The 23686-nt window shown below is 42.6% G+C and overlaps 1 protein-coding gene across 4 annotated transcripts; it reads right to left on the reverse strand.

Annotated features, from left to right (window-relative positions):
* Positions 1–11953: 11953 nt before the first annotated feature.
* Znf24 (zinc finger protein 24) lies at positions 11954–21891 on the reverse strand. Of its 4 annotated transcripts, none has more exons than XM_036204979.1 (4): positions 21791–21891; positions 18273–18775; positions 17506–17650; positions 11954–14406 (listed from the first exon to the last, which is right to left on the reverse strand). In XM_036204979.1, the coding sequence occupies exons 2-4, from the start codon at positions 18690–18692 to the stop codon at positions 13868–13870; spliced, it is 1104 nt and encodes a 367-aa protein (XP_036060872.1). In that variant the 5' UTR covers positions 18693–18775; positions 21791–21891; the 3' UTR covers positions 11954–13867. The 4 variants fall into 4 exon arrangements, with proteins under 4 accessions (XP_036060872.1, XP_036060876.1, XP_036060875.1 ...); XM_036204983.1 differs by having other exon boundaries at positions 21809–21889; XM_036204982.1 differs by lacking the exon at positions 21791–21891 and adding an exon at positions 21279–21639.
* Positions 21892–23686: the final 1795 nt, after the last annotated feature.

The following is a 23686-nucleotide window of genomic DNA, read 5'->3' on the forward strand; positions in this document are numbered from 1 at the left end:
GAAATCCTGCCTGGGAGGGGAGAAAAATAGGAAGGAAGGAAAAGAAAGGAAGAAAGAAAAAGAAGGAAGGAGGGAAGGAAGGAAGAAAAAGGAAAGATCCATTCTGAGGAGGAAGACTGCATAAATGTGATAAATGTGGGAAACCTGGAGTACACAAATTCTGGTACCATACTAGAACAAAAATCTTACCAATGCTATAATGACTGCAAAAGTTTTAATCAACCCATGCTCCATTCAAAAAGTACTAGAAAAATGAATTTTATAAGAATTTAACTTTGAGCTCAGAATTACTAATATTAAGAAAATTCTAAGGGGCTCTAGGAGTTGTGTGAAAATCTTCATTATTCATAATTTAAAAAAAAATGAAACAGTAGACAAAAATTAGAAACTCTTACCTTTGCTATAACCTAAGAGAAATCTTTCATTGAGTCAATTTGCAGAGATATCATTATAAAAATATAAGGCATTAATGCGGAACTTACCATTTTAAAAAAATCAATGTGGAAAGTCTCAATCAAAATTCTGAGGGAAATAGACTCATATGTATCCTAGAAGCCCAAATTACCAACTGCATATCAGAAGTTATTTCAGAGAATGTAGGGAAACCTTAAATCCTGTAATTAAAATGGTATTAATACTGACATCACACATATCCTCTGAAAGATGGAGAGTTGTGTCCAATGCTCAAGTTGAGTGTCTATAAATCCCCTGTGTGACCCCATGTCCCTTTGTTGCAATAGCTTGGTGGTGGTGGTCTAGTTTTGGTTTTCCTAGTGAGCATGAGTCCCTATGGTGTGCACAGCAATGCTAGTTTTAACTTTCAGTGATGCAGACCAAAATTTTATTGGTCTGAAATTGCATCACAGCCTCTGAACACATGAAAAATTATTTTAATGAATTTTAATGAATTATTTTACCATCAATTGAACAAAACTGGAACTGTGGTATTGTGGTACTGTAAATATGGTAGTTCCATGGTTCCATGGGGGATATGTCCCAAGGCATAGAACTTTATCAATCAGCTGATAGTTTGCTAAATTCAGATAGGCTATGAATAGACAAAGTGCATTACCTTTTGTGTTAGTAATAGAGGTTCTCAGGTCCTAATTAACAGCTCCAAACTTTGAGTGCCAGTGACTCAGATCCTGGTGTTAGTGTCTTCGCTGCTCTTCTCACAGCCAGAACTATCAGGTACCAGCAGTTCGTGCAATTTTTCTAACAGGTGGAGCTAGACGTTCCCAGCACTGGTTACCAGCCATTCTCGTTGGTAACAGTTCTAAGGAAACCAGCCAGCCTGCTCCACCCCAGAATCATAAATATGCAAAACCATCCAGCAGAGATGCCATTGGTACTTATGCTGCAGCAATTCATGGCTGATGGCAGCATGAGAGGAGCGGCAGATTGTACAGGCAAAAGGAATGGACTCACATATGTTCGTGGTGTCCTGTTGAGGAGCTACAGGCTTTATGCAATTGTGGTTTGGGAGCAGGGGAAGGGCCCTTTATGGATATGGAGACAACTGAAGCAGCTAGAGTGGCAGCAGCATCAGGTACAAACATGCTGTACAGCCAGCGCAAAAGTCTCTCGCTGTGGTGGTTGTGCATTTCAGAAGATATGGGTGTCTCCGTGTCACGTGATCAATACTGCATTCCTAATGCCATTTCATTGCTTTAGCGCTTACTGCACACATGCCCATTACTTGCATTTTGAGATGTCAGAATAATAATAAACTTTCCCTTCACAATTTCACAAAAGATTTATTCTTACTGTAGACTGTAACATCCTCAGATTTTTCTCTTCCCTTAAATGAAAACTTTCCACTCTTCCTGGTACAGGTAATAACACTGTCCTCATTGCCAGCACCACTCCTGTTCATCTTGGGGCCATTGTTCGGTGAAGTAAGGACTGTTTGAACATAAGCAATGGGAGTATGGAGACTGAAGCGATGTGCAGAAGGATTCAAGGTTCATATGGCTCATAAATTGAATTATTTCTAGAATTTCAGAACAAGCTTAACTAGGTAACTAAAACTTCAGAAACCAACTATACCATGCAAGCAACTATATTTGACTATCATCTCTGACATGTAATTTCTAAAATCCTTTGACTTCCCTAAGTTAAAAAAACAATTAAGACAGGGCCTGAAGAGATGTCTCAGTAGTTAAGAACACTGGCTGCTCTTGCAGAGGACTTGGGTTCAAATTCCAGCATCCACATGGCAGCTCATGGCTCTCTCTAACTCCAGCTCCAGGGGGTCTGAGGCACTGGGCACACATGGCGTACATGCAGACAAAGCAACTTCTACAGGATTTTTTCAATTTTTTTTTTTTTTTGTTGTTGTTTTGTTTTTTGAGACAGGGTTTCTCTGTGTAGCTTTTTGCACCTTTCCTGGAACTCACTTGGTAGCCCAGGCTGGCCTTGAACTCACAGAGATCTGCCTGTCTCTGCCTCCCAAGTGCTGGGATTAAAGGCGTGCGCCACCACCACCCAGCTTTTTTAATGTTTTTAAAGAACAACTGTCTTCTTACAACAGACCCCCTTTAACTCCACAAAAATTTGTCAATACAGTAATTTTGGGAAGACCTTAGAACCATTGGAGCTGGTTGCCAGGGGAGCCAAACGATAGAGAACTGAAACTTGGTCCCACTCCACCCCAACTTGACCTCCGAGAATAAAGTTCAATTACCAGTGGCCAATGATTTGTTAATATATATGTAAGGAACCTTTAGAAAGCCTGAAGGACAGGATTCAGAGCATCCAGGCTGTTGAAACCTAAAGATGGCACTCCTTTAGATGAAAGATCTGTCCTTCTAAAACACCTTGTCACATGCAGCTCTTCTGACATCTTGGGTTGTGTCTTTTTCAATAACGGCTAGTCTAGTAAGTAAACTGCTACCCTCAGTTTAGTAGAATCATGGTAGCAAATGATCAAACCCATGGAGGGGTTTGTAGAAACTTCTGACAGATATTCATCCCAGAGCACCAGTGAAGAAAACAAGATATGCAATCTTTGGCTAAAGTTGGAGGGAACAGTCTTGGGGGACTGAGACCTTCACCTGAGGACTCTGATAGTTCTGTCACAAGCTGACCTCTGACTACCACGTGAAACCATGGCACACTTGCACACACACACACACACACACACACACACACACAAACATGATTTGTTTTTAGACCTTTAAAGTTGCTGATAAGAGGTCTTACATTCTATATGCTTACCTTTATAGATGAGTTGGTATTATTTTCTTTCAGCTCTTTTTTTAATTATTTTTTTTATCTATTTATTTTACATCCCAACTGCAGCCTTACCCCATCCTCCCTTCCCACTCCCTTCCCCCAATCCTTTCCTCTTCCATCTCCATCCAGGAAAGTGAAGGCCTCCCATGAGTATCAACAAAACATGGCATATCAAGTTACAGTAAGACCAAGTACCTCTCCATTTATTAAGGCTGGGCAAGGTGACCCAGTATGAGGAGTAGGGTCCCCAAAGCAGGCAAAAGAGTTGGAGACTGCCCCTGTTCCCTCTATTAGCAGTCCCATAAGAGGACTAAGCTACTCAACTGTAACATATGTGCAGATGGCCTAGGTCAGTCCCATGCAGGCTCTCTGGTTGTCCGTTTAGTCTCTGGAACTGCTATGAGCACAGGTTAGTTGACTGTGTGAACCTTCCCGTGGTGTCCTTGACTTCTCTGGCTCCTACACTCCTTTCTTCTTCCCACAAGTACAGCAATTAAAGACGTGTGCTGCCATGTCCAACCTTGATGCTAGTTCTGGGTATCTGAACTCAGGTCCTGTGTTTACAAACACTTGTCCCATTGAGCCAGCTCCCCGGGTCCTCATTTTCTCCTTTTTATTTAGTTTTGAACCACAATCTATGTGATAGTGCCATTCAGGGAGGCTCTTCCCTCCTGAGTTATGTCAGTAAGTCCAGACAAACCTAAAATCGTGACACCCAGGTGGTTCCAAATCTCATCAAGTTGACCGTGTAGACTGACCATCATGAATCTTCTCATGGTCAAATCCTCCATGCACATCAATTTAAATAATTCATTCCACCCTTGGTCCTCAAAGGCTCATATCCATATCATAATGCAAAATGCGTTCCATCCAACTTCAAAGGTCCCCATGCTCTGTACCATACCCAACACTCTTCAAAAGTGTATTCTTTTCTGAGACTCAAGACAGTGATCCCCTGTCAAATCAAAACATGAATTATTTCTAAAATCCACTGGCACAAAGAAGACATTCCCACTCAAACTACTTTTTCTTGTTGTTTGTTTTGTTTTTCAAGACAGGGTTTCTCTGTGTAGCCCTGGCTGTCCTGGAACTTGCTCTGTAAACCAGGCTGGTCTGAAACTCAGAGAGATCTGCCTGCCTCTGCCTCTCAAGTGCTGGGATTAAACCCATGCACCACCACCACCCACATCAAACTGCTTTTAAAGTTGTTTGAATTAGCTCATCAAATGGCAGCTTTCTTAGGACTTTCTCATACATGCTTAGTTTTTTGGTTAATCCTGTCTCCACTCATCTTTCTGGCTCCAGCCCTGCTTAAACATGTCTACCCCCAATAGCCTCCCTTCTGCTTCCATATTGCACGTCTTCTACTACTCTCTATCCCTCTGTTCCTTGTATTCTCTCTCAACCCTTTCATGGCCCTTTTCTAACTTCTTGGCATCTATACACACTCCCACATAAATACATGTGTACAAAAAGGAAAAGCTAGGGTGTGCATATGAGAACATGCAGAGCCTAGGTTATCTCAATATTTTCCAGTCCTATTTTCCTACAAACTATTTTTCTTCATGATTGAATAAAATTCCATTGTATATATCTAACATCATACTGGACCTTGTATAAACTGTGTTAAACTTAGAAGAATTTTGATTTTAAAGGCAAAGTACTAAGAAATTTTGTTTGTTTGTTTTGAGATAGGGTTTCTCTATATCATCCTGACTGTTCTGGTACTCACTCTGTAGACCAGGCTGTCCTTGTACTCAGAGATCTGCCTCAAACTCACAGAGATCTGCCTGCCTCTGCCTCCCAAGTGCTGGAATTAAAGGTGTACAACACCACCACCTGCTCAAGAACTAACTTAAGAATTTTAATGTAAATGTCATTCTAACTTTTGGGGTTGATTTTGCAATGCTGTGAATCTAACCCTGAACTTTTTTAAAAAACATAATTCCTTATTGATTCTTTGGAAATTTCAATCATGCACCCCAATCCTGCTTATCTCCCATTCCCTCCATATCACCCCCACCCCTGCAGCATCCCCCTGCCAAAAAAGTCTATTAAAAATAAACAGAAACCCCACCTCACTCCTCCATCTTTCCAACACTTCTTCACTCATCCTAGAGGCATCAGGAGCTGTGGTGTGTTACACAGTAGACCCTTTTGTCCAATCAGCCCCACCCACAAAATGTTCATTGCAATGAGTCATTGGTCTGGTTCAAGGCCCCTGGCATACCATCGTCACTGGCCCCTCACCAAAATTCCTCTTGGATATCCTGCTGTTGCTGAGTCATGGAAATCCTGCAGTTATCATTCCTCGGGACCAGTCCCTTCACACACCCCAGCAAGTCATAGACGAGGTAGGCCAATCTAAGACCCAGCATATGGGTCTGGGTGGTAACTGAGCTGGTCTGGGCCACTTGGACTGCCCTCCTCAGGCAAGGGGCAAAGCCAGCTCTCCTAGGCCCATGCCATCATAACCTTAGACTTTTATATGCTAGGCAAGCACCTTGCCATTAAGCTATACTCCCACCAAGGTATTTTTAACTTTATATTTTATTTATTCGTTGAAATGTCTTAGGATTTCTATTGCTGTGATAAGACATGGCCAAAAGCAACTTGAGGAGGAAGGGGTTTATTTCACCTTACAACTCTTAAGTCACACTCCATCACTGAGAAAAATCAGGATAGAAACTAAAACAAAAGCCATCTCAGAACACTAATTACTAGCTTGCTGAGCCTGCTTTTTTTTTACAGCACCCAGGACTACCTGTCCAAGGGTGGCACTGCCCACTTTGTGCTAGGCCCACCCATATAAGTCATTAACCAAATATATGCCCAACAGACTTGCCAACAGGCAACCCAGACAAAGGCATTTTCTCACGTGAAGTTCTGCTTTCCAAGATAACTCTAGCATGGGTCAAGTTGGCAAAAACAAGTAGGGCAGGTGGTAGATGATAAAATTCTCAACATTTTTAATGTATGCCAAACATATTTTGTTACATGGTCTTACCACATAGCCTAAGTTAGCCTTCAACTTCTGATCCTCCTGAATCTGCTTCCCAAGTGATGGGATGTGCCACCACACCAGGCTTTATAGTGTCTTGTTGGCTGCTAAATACCTTAATTGTTCTGGGACTTGTTTATTTTTATCCAAGTCTTAGCTCTTAAGTTTTGTTCAAGCCACGTTTAATTTAGGGTTCTTTTCTGGACTTAAGACTTCCTGGCACTTTAACCCCAAACTTCTTCAACATCACTACAAGCCATTTGTGGCTAATACAGTTATACATTGTACAGTTTAGCTACCTCTCTGGCCTTTACCAAGTCGATGCCAGTAGTGGACATATTCCCTGGTTGTGGGAGTCCAGCTCCAACTTGTCAAAAGGTTCTTGTGGAGAGGAGGGAGGAATAAGGAAGTGTTAGATAGAAATATAGGCAGAAATAACAAGAAAGACAGAAACACAAGGTAGCTTCGGGAGGGCCCTGGGTCAATACCCAGCTGCCTTGAGATTTATTCTAGTGGGCTTTTTATACACTACAAAGCAGAGAGGCAAAGATCAAGATCAAAACACAATGTACAGCCAAATGTAGACCCTTCAAAATACTTGGTAGCCATGCCACTGGCCAAATCAACCTATTATGTTGCCCTGCTGGGTCAAGCAAGTTCAGATACTCTCACTTTCAGTAAGGTCTTACTAGGAAGCCTCTGTGGCCCCCTATACCTGCTGTGACTGCTCTATCTCCCTCCAGGCAAAATCGCTCTTAAAAACCACCAGAGAATGCCCTGAGGATTATAAGGTGGACTTTGGCCTTGTGAGTTCTAGTGGTCCTCTACTTTGAGTTTTTGGATTCTTTCATGTGTGCTCATAACTATTCAAATACCTGGGCAGAATCTTCTGGAGAGCTCATGTCCTTTTCCTGAAAAGGTCCCCTTTTTCCATGTGGGGAGACTACTAAACTTTGCTCTGTAGACCAAGCTGGCTTGAAACGCAAGAGATCTGCTGGGATTAAAGGTATCCCCCAGCACCACATCTTTATGTGTTTTCATATGGTGGATATACAGCAGAAAATAGATAAAAATAAAAAATGACCCAAAACTTTGTCCATAAATAGTATCCTAACACTATAGACATCATCTGCATGATACCATATAAATATTCTTAGAATTTCTATTGCTGGGAAGAGATGCCATGACCACAGCAACTCTTACAAAGGAAAACATTTAATCGAGTGACTTACAGTTTCAGAGGCTTAGTCCATTGTCATGGCAGGACAAGGGAGCATGTGTGCAAGCAGACATGGTGCTGGAGGAGTCGAGTTCTATAATTTGATCCTCAGGCAACGGAAGTGAACTGTTGCACTGGGCATAGCTTGAGCATAGGAGACCTCAAAATCCACCTCCACAGTGACACACTTCCTCCAGCAAGGCCACACTTATTCCAACAAGGCCATATATCCTAATAGTGCCACTCCCTATGGGAGCATTTTCTTTCAAACCACCACATATATACTGTAAAACACACACACACAGTTTATATATATATACACACACACACATATGTGTAGTAGATAGCCATCCCAGCATTGGCCTGGAAGTTCCAACTCCCATTGAGGCTTCGGTAATTGTCACGCCCACAAGGCAGGGAGGAGGAAGAAGTGGAAGACCAAGGATCGGGAGGAGGTCGCTCTCTTGGTTCCAGGACCCTGGATACTGGAGGTAGACCGAGCAGAGTTCTCCAGAGAACACTGCTGGACTGCGCTATACCTTTGCCAGACGCTGCACCCTACCCCTTCATTTGTAAGTTACCCCAGAAAATAAACCTCCCTTTTAACTACGTGGAGTGGCCTTAATAATTTCACCAATACATATGTATCAGGGTCTCTACTGCTGTGATAAAACACCATGACCAAAAGCAATCTAGGAGTAAACAGTCTATTTTGCTTAGACTTCCACATCATAGTTTATCATGGAAGGAACTCAAACTGGGCAGGAACCTGGAGGCAGGAGCTACTACAGAGACCATGGAGAAGTGCTGCCTACTGGCTTACTCACTGATTGCTCAGCCTCCCATTCTTAGATCATCCAGGACCACCAGACCAGGGGTGACACGACTCACAATTGGCTGTGTCCTTCCACATCAAAATCAATCATGAAAATGCCCCATAGACTTGCTTAAGTTTCTTTCCCCAAAATTAGATATTGGGCTTGTACAGCTTCAAGACCATGGACCTAGAATAAAATGCCCCCTCCCCCAAAACCCATGTTGGGTAAAGGTAATTGTGAAGGGCTCCAAGGACCACATGCAGAAGTTGGAAGGCAGTGCCCTAAGAGCAATGTTAGCTAGGTACAGCAGTGTGCTGGCTGTCAATGTGACAGAAGCTACAGTCATTTCAGAAGAGGGAATCTCAACTGAAAAAGTGCCTCCACCATACTGGCCTGTGGGCAAGCATGTGGTACATTTTCTGGATTGATGACTGATGCAGTTTACTGCAGGTAGTACCACCCCTGGGCTGGTGGTCCTGGGTGCTGGAAGAAAGCAGGTTCAAGAAGCTATTAGGTACAAGCCAAAAATGCAGCATTCCTCCATGTCCTCTCCATCAGTTCTTACCTTCAAGTGTTTGTCTGGAGTTCCTGCCCTGACTTAACTCAGAGACAGAAGTCAAGTCAGGGCAGGAACTCAAGTAACCAGAGAGTTGTAAGAAGAAATCAACCCTTTCCTCCCTAGTTGCTTTTGGTCATGGTGTCTTCTCACAGCACTGGAAGCCCTAACTAACAAGTCAGCAGTGTAACACACCTGGACCCACAGGAATCTGGAGAGTACTGTTGGAGGCAATGTATGAAAAGTTGTTTAGACACGAAAGCCAGCACTAAGTAACGTTACAATGTCAAGTTTGGGAATGGTGAATTGGGGAGGGGGTAGTAAAGTAACACAGGGCAGAGGCTGACAGAGCCCAAATCATAAAAGGCCATTGCTAACTTTATTAACTTATATAATGCATGAATCTAGAATTTAAAACTACAAAGGTTTTCTACAAATCAATAAGAAAATACAAATACCCTATATTAATCAGGACAGAAGCCAAATACAATTATCTTAAACAAGAAAGGGACTTTATTGGCTCACAAAACTTTAAAGTCCAGAGGTAGGGCAGGCTTTAGGCACAACTGGATCTAGGGCCTCCAGAAAAAATGGAATCAGAACTTTTTTCTCACCATCTCTGCTAGCCTCTGAGTTTCTCCTCAGAGACTTTCTCCATCTAGTAAAAATGCAGGCTCACATCGTCCTTGGGTCTCCAGTAGCTCCACAGCCTTCTTCCCAGTAGTTGCAGTTCTGTTGAACACTCTTCTTAGCCTGCTTCAAATTACACGCCCACTCTCTAATCACTGGGGCTAGTGTGGCTCAGGAGGCTAGGCCTGGTCATGTGCTCACCAAAGCCATATGGAATGGGTTAACCACAATAAATAAGGATACTGTTACCATAAATGAGGGAAGGGATGCTGAACAAACAGATACCCACACATAACCCAATACAGAAGCAACAGAAGCTATGAACGAATAATCCTCAGGATTATAAATGACCAATAAACACAAAAAGAACAACTTCACTATTCACCAAGGAAATGCAAATAAGGAAGGTTTCTTTTTTCTCTTTTCCCAAACAGATAAGGACTATCAAGTGTAGGTAAGGCTATATGGGGAAATGAGCACTTTGCAGAGTTGAAGATGTTACAGATGTATGGGACAGCAAATGCTTTCCAGCCAACCATTCAGGAATTTAAAGACCAGAATACATAAGACAAAGATGTCTTAAAATTCACATATAATCCTATTTATTTAAAAGGTGCCCACATTTCTGTATATTCACATAGAAATGTGTACAAACTGTACTAGAATGTAAACTGGAAAGTGGAACCAAGCTGGGGAAAATGGTCTCTCACATTTGTCTATCTTCAGTTTTGTATGATGTTAACTGCAGTCATTTATATTTTCATAACAGAAAGAAAAGAAATGAACAAGACCAGAACAGGACATAAAAACAGCTAATGAACAAAAAAGTGTTCCTTCTTACTAATAAAGGCACAAAAGAAGAAAAAAGAAAAAAAAAGAACTGGCCTGTAAGATGAGCAACACATTTTCAGGATGCAGCACTGAGTGCAGGCAAACAAGCATTCTTACTATTAAAGGAGTTATAAAATTAGTCTAACTTTTTAAACTAGTTCCTCAAAAATGTCAAAATATGTATTTCCTGACCCAATAAATCCACTTCTAGTTATCTGTGTTATGGGTAGTAAGATATATGTTTATGAAATGTCAATCTGTTATGTAGGAAGAACCTACGAACCCATCAGTATGGGGCTGGTTAGATGGACCATGAGTATGATAATGCAATGGAATACTAGGTGACTATGGAAAATGTCCACGTCAGTGTGGGGAGGGAAAGCAGCCTCACTATGGTAGATGTACAGTGGAGATAGATATTATCTACCTCAGGTTTGCTGAGGATTAAAGCATAGTAAAAGCACATTAGTTGGTACCTATACTCAACTTTAAAAGATGTTTACTTAAATTTGGACAATAAACCAGATTACCACCATTTCTGGCTAAATCTTATGTCTTTTTTACATCTTTTGTTTCTGCATTGTGAAAACTTTAAATAGGTATATATAACTTTCAAGTTCGTTAAACAAAAGATGTACTGCTACTAAACGGGATTTGAATGCCTATCTTTTTTTTTCTTTTTTCTTTTTTTTTCCGAGACAGTGTTTCTCTGTGTAGTCCTGGCTGTCCTGGAACTCACTCTATAGACCAGGCTGGCCTCGAACTCAGAGATCTGCCTGCCTCTGCCTCCCAAGTGCTGGGATTAAAGGTGTGAGCCACCACCACCTGGCTAACACCATCACTCCTGACAGAACAAACACAAAAAGCCGGCCTCAGGAATCCACAGAACTAGATGTGTTTCAGTTATAACTGGCCATTTCCAAGTCACAAGATCCAAGTTCCAAGTCCCAAGTTCCAAGATCACTAGGTCTTGTTTTTCTAGTCCACAAATCTGGATGAGATGAAATATTTCAATCCAATGCTTAGCATGCACATTTTTCTCAGTACAGGTAACCTCCCTCTAAGCTCACACAGATGTAAGACAGGCTACTAATGGTTAAACATCTGTGAATATATAAAACTACTCAACAGCCTGTTGGGCCAGTTGGTATGCATGCCTTCACACAACTGCTTGTCTGCTAACCAGAAAGGTACTAGTTAGGCCACTGCTTGGCACCTGCTCATGCCTTCTTTAGACTGGGTAACCCCAAATTACGATGATCTGTGTGGGGACAGGTCTGAAGTCAGCAATCACTGTTACTATAAATTAATGTCTAGTGGGGACTTACGACTAGCCAGAGTCAATTAAGCATAAATCCCACTGCTTCCTTTTCCTGTATGCCATGAGGGATGTTAGACCAGCCCCTTGTCTAAGCTTCCTTCCCAACAGACACACAGGTGTCACAGCCGGCAAGACAACACATTTGCCGACTCTAATACCATCTCTTCTGTGCTTTCACATGACCCAACAGTTTGGGCCCTAAAACTGTTAAGTCTGGCATTCCACCCTGAGCAGTTATTCTGAAATAAGAACTCTGTCACCCCAGCAGTCATTCAAATGTGATACCTCAAACACCTACTGGAGAGAGCCAGCCATAAATAACAAGTACAGCAATTCCGGGTGACTGTATCTTAGAGCAGAGGAGCTTACAGCTTTATTGACAGTAATGTGTTTCCTCTCCGCCACAGAGAAAAGACCCAAACCAAAGTCCCTACATTTTCTTGTATAACTTAAAAATACATTATAGCATACTACATATTTATACTTCGATAAATCTTAATCTATAAAGCACATTTCTTATAATTGTTATCAGAAATCTACGAACAAGCTTCATTCTGCCTTTCTTCATCAGCTGGCATTGCATTTATTACTGTTTTTCAATAGGCTCACGCAAAAATCTCACTTTTCATTTTAAAATTTGACCAAGCACCAGATATAACCCAAATCACTGGAAATATCTGTACTCCCATGGATCATTTTCCATGTAATGATGCCTGTCTTACATAAAAAAAAAAACAAAAACCCTCTTCTTACACTCAATGCTTTTAACTTCCAGAGTTTTCCATTAAACAGTAGAATCACAGTACTTGGATTCTTAGCCAAGGCATACAGAATCCTACTAATAAAATGTATTACTTTTAATATTTTTTTTAAAAAATGTGTTAAGTTTGTAAATTAAAAAATTCAATAAATTCTGACAGTTAATAACTAGTTAGTAATAGCCTAGCTCTTTATTTTTAAAGTAGAACAGTCCACTCAACTTAACATGTAGTTACAACTGCAATGCTACTAGAAATTACATCTGGGGTTTCAGGATTCGAAATGTTCAAAATAAAGAGAGGATCCTGAACTCACCTCGGAAAAGTGCTAAGAGCTGACTAGCTAGCTTTCTGAGCTGGCGTCTCTCCCTCTAAACACAACACACGTGTTAGAGAACTACAACTCTGGGAATCTCAGAGGTGACCTGGGAATGCTGATGGGGAACCCCTTATACTTACAGTGGAACAAATGCCTACCTACTTACAGTAGGCTTACAGTACCTAGCACAGTGCATTGTCGGCAGAAATGTTTAATAATAAATGCATGGCTGTTTTAGCCTGGTGTTCAACCCTTTTGTACCAAAGGAATAAAAATAGCAAACCTGATATTGTTGCCCTCTCATCAAGGAATTTTCTATCCTTAACTAGGATGAGGGCAAAATGAGTTCAACTTGTGAGTTTTCCCTAAAAGCCACATCATATAATTGCCTTAATTTTACACTTGCTTTTCAACATCAGCATTCATACGAATTCTTCCTTAGTGTTATATTTACCTTCACTTTTACATGTGTCTGTCTTTACACAGGCAAACTGCTTTCATTAGTAAGATGTCCACACATTATATAAAATCAGTTTCTTGTTTGGTTTGTAAGTGTTCCTTTAGAAAGATGGCTGTACTTGACTGGCACACTTCAGTGTGTAATTTCTCCCTTTCACTCTTGGAAGTTTCGTCACCATTGCTCATCTGAGATCCTAAGGCTCACTAACACTGAGGCTTTGGCTAGCCTTTATCTTCTATTTTTCCCAAATAAACTCAAACTGAACAAAAGGAAACTAAATTTCCAAAGATGTTTTTAAATGCTTGAAGATAGGCTTTTAGATTTTACAATTCCTATGTTGCCTTTTAAAATAGAAAGGTATGTATCCTTACAAAACATTCCAATGACCAGAACAGAAATAAAGTATTTGTCTGAAAAAGGAAATTGTTAGAAAGGGATAAAGAATCAGGTAGCTCATTACTTGGGAGAAAAAAGAGAATATAAACATCACATGGAAAATTTAGGTATTAACACCTGAATTATTTAAAATTTCAGTTTCTAGGCATAACACCATTTCTTTCACAATAATAATGGTGAACGAAGATTTTTTTTGTATTTCCCAGTGAATTTTCTCAGTCAACAGGGAAAAAAAAATCTTTTCTGTATCACTTCATGTTTTAATTTTGTCTTCATTTCTGAAGAAAAAGACCTGAGTGCTTATTGTTTCCCCCTAATTTCTTAAACTTTCACAACATTCAAAAGTTTTTCTGCATTGTGTCTTCTCTGATGTCTAAAAAGATTGGAACTTTGACTATAGGATTTCCCACACTGAACACATTCATAAGGTTTCTCCCCAGTGTGAATTCGCTGATGGTTAATAAGCCCAGAATTCTGGCTGAAGGCTTTCCCACACTCAAGACACTTGTACGGTTTCTCCCCGGTGTGGACTCGCTGGTGCTGCACAAGGATGGAGCTTCTGCTGAAGGCTTTTCCACATTCAACACACCCGTAGGGCTTCTCCCCACTGTGGATCCTCTGATGAAGGATAAGGGCTGAGCCCTGGCTGAAGTGCTTTCCACATTCGTCACAGATGTGCTGTTTCTTTCGAGACGGATTTCTCTTTCTTTCAAATCTGCCCTTGGGAAAACAGGTTTCCCCATATTTAAAGATTTGAGGAACACCTGTATTAAGAGTGCCAGGACCATCATGAGCTTCCGCAGCTGAGGCAGTCTCCTGCTTTGGAGCCAGGGCTCCATTTTCTGTCCTGGCATCGTCTTCTGAAATAAAGAGAAAATGCAAATGTCACTCAGTTCCTGTTTGAAGACAAAAGAACCTGAAGGAAAAAAATGGGTTTTTGTTGTTGCTGTTGAGACAAGGTCTCACTATGTAGCCTAGGTTGACCTTGCATTCACAGAGAACCACCTACCTCTGCCTCCTAAATGTTGTGATTAAAAGTATGCACCACTATGCCTGGCAAAAAAGTTTTTCACGAACTAAAAACAATAACAACAACAACAACAAAAAAAAACTGTACACATCTATGAATATATATATATCTATATATATATAGATATATATATATATAGATATAGATATAGATATATATATAGATATAGATATAGATATAGATATGGTCGACAATTTTCAAAAAAGAAAAACGAGGAGGTGGGGGGGGAGACTATGATGTTAATGAGCTAATGGCATGATAGCAAGATGACACGGAAGGGTTTATCTACATTTTTTTCCTTTTTCTTTTTTGGTTTATTGAGACAGGATTTCTCTGGATATCCCTGGCTGTCCTGAATCTCATTCTGTAGACCAGGATGGCCTTAAACTCAGAGAACCACCTGCCTCGGCCTCCTGAGTGCATCACCAACCACCCAGCCAGTTTTATCTAAATTTAACATAGGGGTTAGTGAGAAGATGGCTCAGGCATGAAGAGCACATGACCTTTCAGGACCCAAGTTCAGTTCCCAGCACCCACACTGGGTGGCTCACAACCATCACAACTCCAGGTCTAGGGGGTTCAATTTTCTCTTTTGACCTCTTTGGGCAACTGAACAAATGGCACACATAAATACATGTAATATACACAAAATTTTCTTTTAAATAGAACAGAGTCCAAAAGGTGACAAACAGATGATAAGATAAAGGGGGGGGAGGGGTAAAACTGAAATGCTAAATCTGAAAGAAACTTTGGGAAGAAAAATGATGGCCATTAGGAAATGATTTTTAAGAAATTATATCAAAATGAAGGTACAACAACAACAACAACAACAAAAATCTGTCAAACAACAGTTACTGTTGAAGCAAGTCAGTGTGTCACAGCGATACTGGACTCAAAGCACAACATATGAGTCCTGAAGCTAAGAGCTGGGTGTGGTAGCACACTCCCTTAACTCCAGCACTCAGAGGAGGCAGAAGGCAGACGCCTGTGAATTCAAGGCCAGTTCCAGACTAGTCAGGGCCACAGAATGAGACCAAGTCTCAAAAAACGGAACAAACAAAATAAAGCTAAAGATAATCTGAGCGCAGCCTGTGGTAACTAAAGGCATCCATTGCACTTAAAACTTCAATACACAATAAATAAAGGTTCCATGTTAAAGAAACTTGCTCCAATTTGGTATTTGTCATGGCAGCTAAAAAATGATTCTATTTAAGTCTTAGTGAGATGTGTCTAGGAAACAAAAGCCTCCATTTTAGAAGTAGCAACCGTGCCTACCCATGGACAGAGGAAAGAGCAAAACTCACTGACAATTTCCCTGAAACTTAGGTCATTCAGAGGGGACAGGTAACACATGGTGAGCAGCAGCACTCAACAGTGGCCAGTAATGGATGTCACAGGGTAAGTCAAGAGAGAAAGCAGGAGTGGGAGACCCAAGAGCCCGACGGGTTAGAGGGTTAGATTCTTGGGAAGTATGATGGGTAAGGGGGACACATGACATGAAATAATAGAACTTTCTGAATGTGAAAGTGGTCAGACTGCTAAAATAAAGCCAAGAGCAGAAGATGCACCTCCTAAGAGCAAATACAGTTCTCAAACTATCACACTGAAAAAATGTCCCACGAGAAGGAAAAAGCACAGGGTGAACAGATACACCTCTGCCTCAGTTCTGATTTCTAGCACCACCCCTCACACAGGAAGAAAACCTGGTCACATCCTAATGTTTGGCATACTAGCATTATCTCCACCTACCTCAAGGACTGATTCCTAAAGCAATCTCAAACAAAACTCCAGATAAACAAAATGCAACACAGCAATTTAGTATACTAAGTCATATAGACAAGTATACAGCATTAAGAACCCACATATCAGAAACAGAAAAATTTGAATTATTACAATTATACTTTGATACTTCTGCACTTAAACCATATTATAGCTTGGGAGCCTAGTTTGAATAAACACTTAAGAAAAAGTGAAAATTTTACCCTCCTATCATTTCTGGGTTTTTTTGTTTGTTTCTTGTTTTTACTTAAGTTTCTAGAAGGCTATAGAGATGACTCAGTGATTAAGAGCACATACTGCTCTTGCAAAAAAGCCAAGTTGAGCTCCCTGCACCCTCACTGGGCAGCTCATTAACCACCTGTAACTCCAGGGAATCCAATGTTCTCTCTTGACCTCTGAGTACCTGCACTCACATGCACACCCTCATACACAAGCACACAGAATTTTTAAAAGAAAATCTTTTTTACAAGTTTTTTAAGGGGTCTGGAGCAATGGCCCAGTGGTTGAGCACTGGCTGCTCTTCCAAAGGACCTGAGTTTAATTCCCAGCACCCACACAGCAGCTCACAACCATCTGTGACTCCAGTTCCAGAGGATTTGACATCCTTTTCTAACTTCCAAAGATACCCAGCATGCACATGCTACACAGACACACATTGAGGCAAAATACCCACATACATAAAATTAAAAATAAAATAAAATGGAGTTTCTTAATTTAAAAAAAGTAGGTAGAATATTGATGCAAAAAAACCAAAGTAGCTGAAATTTTAGGAAGACTTCAGAAATAAAATCAAAAGGTTGATGGAGACTTCAAATAAGTCCACTGTATGAATACAGTTCCACAGGAGAGTACAAACCAAAGAGCATGAAAGAGATGAGCAGTGCCGTGTACAAAACAGACATGGTCTACAGCATTGGCTCGGAACAAGGCAAATGTAAGCCTAATATGAGCAGTCTTCATGAAAGAAGGCTGAAAGAAAAGCTAAAGATGCTAAAGTCTAGGAGTAAAAACACCTGAGGCCAGTGAGTCTGCCATGAGAAAAGTCAGCCTCTAACAGTACAGCTATTTCTAAACAGCAGCTTAAAAGTGTTTTGCCAAAAGAACAAGCAAAGCACTCTGGGAAAAGGCCACATGGTATCCTGGTCCTCACCACAGTGCCTCAGAGAGTGGAGTTCCCAGGATGCCCACTTGAGCTGGTTCTCTACAGCATCAAGCTCAGAACTTGGTAATCCCTGAGCGTCTTCTTGAGGTATCTCCTCTACAAGGACTTCCCGTTTTCGCCGACGGACCGAAACCTGAAAACAAGATTTTAGTTCGGTTGAGAAGGAATTTTGATACTGAGCACACATAAGAGAAGCCATAAAAAATACACTACAAAGTCTTACACAGCAGAGCAGTGTTGTGGAATATTTAACTATGTACAGATGTGTTGCTATTTTACCTTGCCTGCCTAATAAAAAGCTGAATGGCCAATAGCGAGAGAGGAGGTATAAGTGGAACTTCTGGGCAGGGAGAGTAAGTAGGAGAAGGGATTTAGGCTTGGAGAAGAAAAGGAAACGACAGAGAAACGCCAGGGGCCAGTCAGCCAGACACAGAGGAAGCAGGAAAATAAGACATACAGAATGAAAAAGAAAAGTAAAAAACCCCGAGGCAAAACATAGATGAATAGAAACAGGTTAAATTAAGTTAAAAGAGCTGGTAGCCGAGCATTCATAGTCAGTAAGTCTCCATGTCTTTATTAGGGAGCTGGTTGGCAGCCCAAACAAGATTCCACCTACAGAGCAGCACAATACTGCAGAGTAGCAAGTGAACAGGAGGGAGGCAGACACAATTTTAACTTAGTCCAGTGAAGTTAATCCAGCAGCCTGCCTACTGCCACATTAGTGTTTCTGACTAAAGTGAGGCAAGCCTGCTCACCGGCTGTGCAGGATCATCAAGCTCACTCTCCAAGTCCTCTAGAACACTCACTGCCTCCTCTCCATTCTCTGGATGATGTTCTCGAACCCAAGTCTGTAGCTCCTTGGGTAGGATGGCAACAAACTGCTCCAACACTACCAGCTCCAGTATCTGTTCCTTCGTGTGTGTCTCTGGTCTGAGCCACAGGCGGCAAAGTTCTCGGAGCTGGCTCACAGCCTCTCGGGGACCTGGTGAATCCTGGTATCCAAATTGCCTGAACCGCTGTCGGAAAACCTCCGGGTCAGGGAGGTGATTCCAGGAAATGCTTGATCCCTCTTCACCATCAGGGTCCTCCTCTAGCTTCACTCTCAGAACTTTTTCTTCTTCATCTGGATTTGGGATGATAAGTATTGAATCTTCTTCCACCGACTGTGCAGACATTCTGTTGCAATACTTCAAGAAAAGGCAGTAGAGGCAGGAAAGACCTCACTCAGAGAAATACTCTGTTTTCCTCAAAGGTACTCCTAAGTTATAAGAAATAAGAGACACATAAATTACCAAATACCCCAAGATAGTTGAAAGCAGCAGAAAAAAAATAAATTTTTTTACTGGATTAAAAATTCCAATCAAGGGATAGAAAGATGGATCAGAGATTAAGAGCACTGGCTGCTCTTCCAAAGATCCTGAGTTCAGTTCCCAGCAACCGACTATCTGTAATGAGATATGGTGTCCTCTTCTGGCCTGCAGGCATACATGCAGGCAGAACACTGTGTACATAATAAATAAAACTTTAAAAAAATTCCAATTAATAGTCTATATTGATTGAAATACTACCATCGTTGGTAGACTACAGCCAAATCTAGCCTGCTGCCTATTACACTATCCATAGTAAGAGTAGCGTAAAAACTTAAATGGCTAAAAAGCATAGAAACATTTTATGATGGGAAAATATGATGTCTCTGTCTAGGACCAACAAGGTCAGTCAGTTTGCAAAGGCACCGGCTTCCAAGCCTGATGACTTAAGTCCAATAACTGGCATGTACATAGGAGAGACCTTACTTCTTCTGAAGTTGTTCTCTGGCCGGCCTACACACACACACACACACACACACACACACACACACACACACACACTGTAAAAAATATTTTAAATTTTAAAAAATGGTTTATATTTATTTCTCATGCATTAGTTTTTGTCTACATGTGTATCTCTGTGAGAGTGTTGGATCTCCTTGAACTGGAGTTACAGACAGTTGGGAGCTGCCATAGGGTGCTGGGAATTGAACTTGGGTCCTCTTGAAGAGCAGCTAGTGCTCTTAACCACTGAACCATCTCTTCAGCCCCACAATATTTTTTAAATTTGTGTCTATAAATCATTAAATTTAATCATGGTTCAGGCTATAATGGCAGAGTTGACAGGGTTCAACAATTTCAGCTAAGATCTAAAGCAACTTCATATTTACTATTTGCCCCTTTCCAGAAAAAGATTGCTGGTCTGTAACATATAGTCAACAAAGGGAATTTAGTAACCTAAAAACCCATATAAGAATCAGCCTATCACAGTGTTCTCCAAATGTTCTGAACCCTTGTGGCTGAAGAATTGGTTCAGCAAGTAAGAACGTTGTTGCCCTTGCAGAGGAACCAGATTTGATTCCCAGCACCACAAAGCATTCTTTTGACCTCCTTAGGCACCAGGCAAACACATGGTGCACATAAACATAAAATTAAAAAAAAAAAAACCTAAATATTCAGAATTGTAGAATACTTAAAATATTCTTTGACATTTATTTTGTGTTTGTACATCTCGACACAGGTGTGGAAGTCAGAGGACAGATCGCAGGAATTAGTTCCCTCCTTCTGCTATGTGGAATCTGGGACAGAGTAAGCTCCCTACCTGATGAGCCACCTAGCCCACCCACTTTTTGTTTTTGCAAATCTGAAGTAGGAAACAGGTCGACTGCCCCCCACCTCCCACTCTACCCCCCACCCCTGTGGCTAGAGACTGTATACTAGGACCTTGCACATGTGCTCTACTGCTGAGCTAATGCTCAGAATGTGAATACACACACACACACACACACACACACACACACACACACAACTCTTTAAATTTAAAAAATACTAAGTTGTTTAGGAACTCTTTAAACAAAATGTATGTGAAAAATGTTCACTAGTAGCTGGGTATGGTGTCCTAAACCTGTAAACCTTGCCCCTGGGTAGAAGCAAGACTATCCTCATCTACATAGCAAAGCCAACTGGGCTATTAAGAGCTTGTCACAGATTCATTTTTACACAGTTCAGTAACACATCACAGAACACTGGGGAAGAAACTATTTCACACAATATGCAAATGTTATTTAGGCGTCCACCACACCATACATGCATTTAAACTTACAGTTCATCAACTGCAGCGAGTTCTATTAGGAAAAAGCATTCACAACTTCTCACAGTGGCCAGGAGTCTTTTTCCTTAAGTAGTTTCCCCTAGCTTTTCCTTTGGGGAAATCTGTGTGCTACTTTCTGATCCTTTTAGTATTTGCAAAATCATACCGGTGCCTCGGTTCACAGCACATTAAGAATAATAAGCTTAGCCTGTCGGTGGTGGCACACGCCTTTAATCCCAGCACTTGGGAGGCAAAGGCGGCAGATCTTGGAATTCGAAGCCAGCCTGGTCTACATTCAGAGAAAGTTCCAGGACAGCCAGGGATACACAGAGATACCTTGTCTCCAAAACAAAACAAACATAAAAAGAATAATACAGCTACTGTTTATTTATCAGAGCCAACAATATAAAAAACAAACTTAGGAAAACCTTATTGAAACCTGTCAAGATGAAGACAAAGAATCAGAAAATACTGTGTCAAGCAGACAGACCATATAGATCCGTTAAATATTCTTGAGTGGGATGATGGCATGACAGCAGATCCCAACAGCTAGCTATCTGTTCCTGTTCCTGGACCCGACCCTCTCAACGGCTCAAGCATTTCTACGTAATAGAAATTGTTTTTTCCTCTATTTTGTACTGCACCGGGCTCGTGGGACGAGGAGGAACGCCGGCAAGCACTTGGCGGGATCCTGGTCTTCGACGACCTCCCGCCTCACAGCGCCGAGCCCAGCCAGCCCCAGAAACTCCGGCCGCTGTCCTCTTCCCAGCATTCACCGCGAAGGGCCGCAGAGGCCCCAGAACACCCAACCACACAGGGCTGGCACTTCCGCCCCGGGCCGGCGGGACTACAAATCCCAGAAGGCCGTGCGCGAGAACCACCGGATCCCACCTCGGCTCGAGCGACTCCCAGAACCCTCCGCGAGCCGCCAGAGCCTCGAAATAGAACAAAACCGGCCGGTGGGGGAGGGGAGCGCAGGACGGCGAGGACGCGGGCGCGAGAGGCTCTGCGGACACCCGAAGTGCGGCAGGCCGCCGCCGCCGCCGCCCTTCCGCCGCGGCCTTCCCCGCGCACGCCCGAGACGCCGGCCGCTGCACGGCTGCTGCGCCCCGGCCCGCGCCCCCTCCTCGAACCCTGCTCCCCGCACGCCGCTGACCTCTGGCTCGGGACCCACCGCAGCCTCGCCGTCCCGGGCTGACGCTGCGCCGTCGCTTACAGCCTCTTCCCACAAGCCCCCGGCGCGCACGGCTTCCGGTCCGCAGGACGGGGGGCGGGGGTGTGGGGGGGGGGCAGACGAAGCCCCGAGTTGCCATGGGGACGCGCGGCAAGCCGGGGGGAGGTGCGGCTTGATGACAATGGCCGCATTGAAGCTGAGCTTGGCTCGGGGCCTCGGCCGGAGTGGGCGCTGCGCCCTGTTCCACTTCGCCAAAAGGAGAGGGGAGCAAGAGGGAGGTGGGCGGCAGTTTCACAAGGGTCCCATGCTCCTCCTGGGAACGCTCTGGAGTAACTAACGAAAGTGAACATTTCCGAAAGCCCGCGGCAGTCCTGCCCAGGCAGTCACTGCGCTCTACGTGCAATTCATTTTCTTTACAACCCCCCCCCCCCCCCCATCCTATAGTGCAGGAACTTTAGCAATTCCCGCTGCAGGGCCGAAAGCTCATTGTAAGTAGGAAGAGAGGTTTGCACTTAAACGCGGCTCAAACCGTTGTCTCCCACGAGCCGCGTTACTAAGATGATTACGACAAGTTATCGAAGAAACAAGATGAGACTAGTTAAGAACCTCGGCTAGTTGTCACAGGGAGTTTGCAGAACAGATGCATGCTGGTTATTTCATGCCAAAAAGCAGCTGCAGGCATCATCAATCAGACCACCTCTTTCCCCTATTTTAAACCCGCCAGTGGATCTTAACTACCTTAACTAGGACATTAAAAAATTGTTATATTGTCCTGCATCGTTTGTGGTCTGCTGCCTACTTTTTCCCTCTGAGTATGACTCAGGCGTATTGTGGATGGAGCCTCAGCCTCACTGGCCAATGCTCTGTCCTCCAGGTGGACCCCATATGCTTAGGGGAACTCTTAGATGTGATCTCATTACTTTTAGTTGTGCTTTGAAAGTCCAGAAAAGGTTGGGTCGTCTCTGTCCTGGTTACCACAGTACTCCCACCTAGTCTTGGGATGCTGGCTGGTACACAGAAAACTCTACATTTTCTTTGAATAAATGGATGAATTGTGGGCTGGTCACATTGCGGCCTTTGCTAGGTCACGTGTCAAGTCTCAGAAATGGCACAAAAGAGCCCTGTTTTGGAAAGTCCTGTTAGAAACATAGGTCAAGCCTTGCAGAACATTTAAAAGATACCCAAGCTTTGCCTTATTGTCTCATTCAGGAAAGGACCTCTGCAAAGTGTCCTGAGCCTCTCTGCTGGGTTAGTGAATGAGCAGTAAACAAGCAGCTGACCAAACAGCGAGACACTTTATTCCAACCAGAGCTCACCTTCCCATAACCCCTGCTAAGTCCTTTCTTCATTGTGCAGCTTTAATCCAGCATTTTCACTCTCCGGCTTGGCTGCAGCCAGGATCCAGCTTGGCTGCTCCCTGCAACCTTTGCTCTTTTCTGATTCCAAAGAACTAACTCAAAGCATACTGCCTTGATTCTTTAAGAGATTTTACAGCAAATTAATCCCGAAAAACAAAAATAACCAAAATACACAAGTAAAAATGTGGTATTTTGTGATCTGCTTTGCCTTTCGATTCCATGTTTAAAGTAGTAAATGGGTACCATTGTGAGAACTGCCTCACAACATCACTTCTTTGAAGGCACCCACTTTAGAAAACTGTCATTACAAGCCCTAGTCTGAGGACTTTTCTCCAGAATGGTAACCTTGTCTTCTTAGAGGTCTAGTCACACTGGAGCACCCTGGGACTGGAGAGACCACTGGTAAGAGCTCATACTGCTGTCCCGCAGCCCATGGTCAGCTTCCCACTCACACCCACCTGTAACTTCAGCTCTAGAGGATCCAGCAACCTCTTCTATCTCCGCCATGCACACACGTGGC

The sequence above is a fragment of the Onychomys torridus genome, chromosome 13, assembly GCF_903995425.1.
Source record: "Onychomys torridus chromosome 13, mOncTor1.1, whole genome shotgun sequence".
Lineage (NCBI taxonomy): Eukaryota > Metazoa > Chordata > Mammalia > Rodentia > Cricetidae > Onychomys > Onychomys torridus.

Excerpts from the sequence above, each read along its gene's own strand:
- Znf24 (XM_036204979.1), bottom strand. The coding sequence starts at position 18,692 with ATGTCTGCACAGTCGGTGGAAGAAGATTCAATACTTATCATCCCAAAT. Across the intron at positions 17,651-18,272 it reads TTGATGATCCTGCACAGCCG|GTTTCGGTCCGTCGGCGAAA; the intron begins GTGAGCAGGCTT and ends TCTTGTTTTCAG. Across the intron at positions 14,407-17,505 it reads CCACTCTCTGAGGCACTGTG|AAGACGATGCCAGGACAGAA; the intron begins GTGAGGACCAGG and ends TCTTTATTTCAG.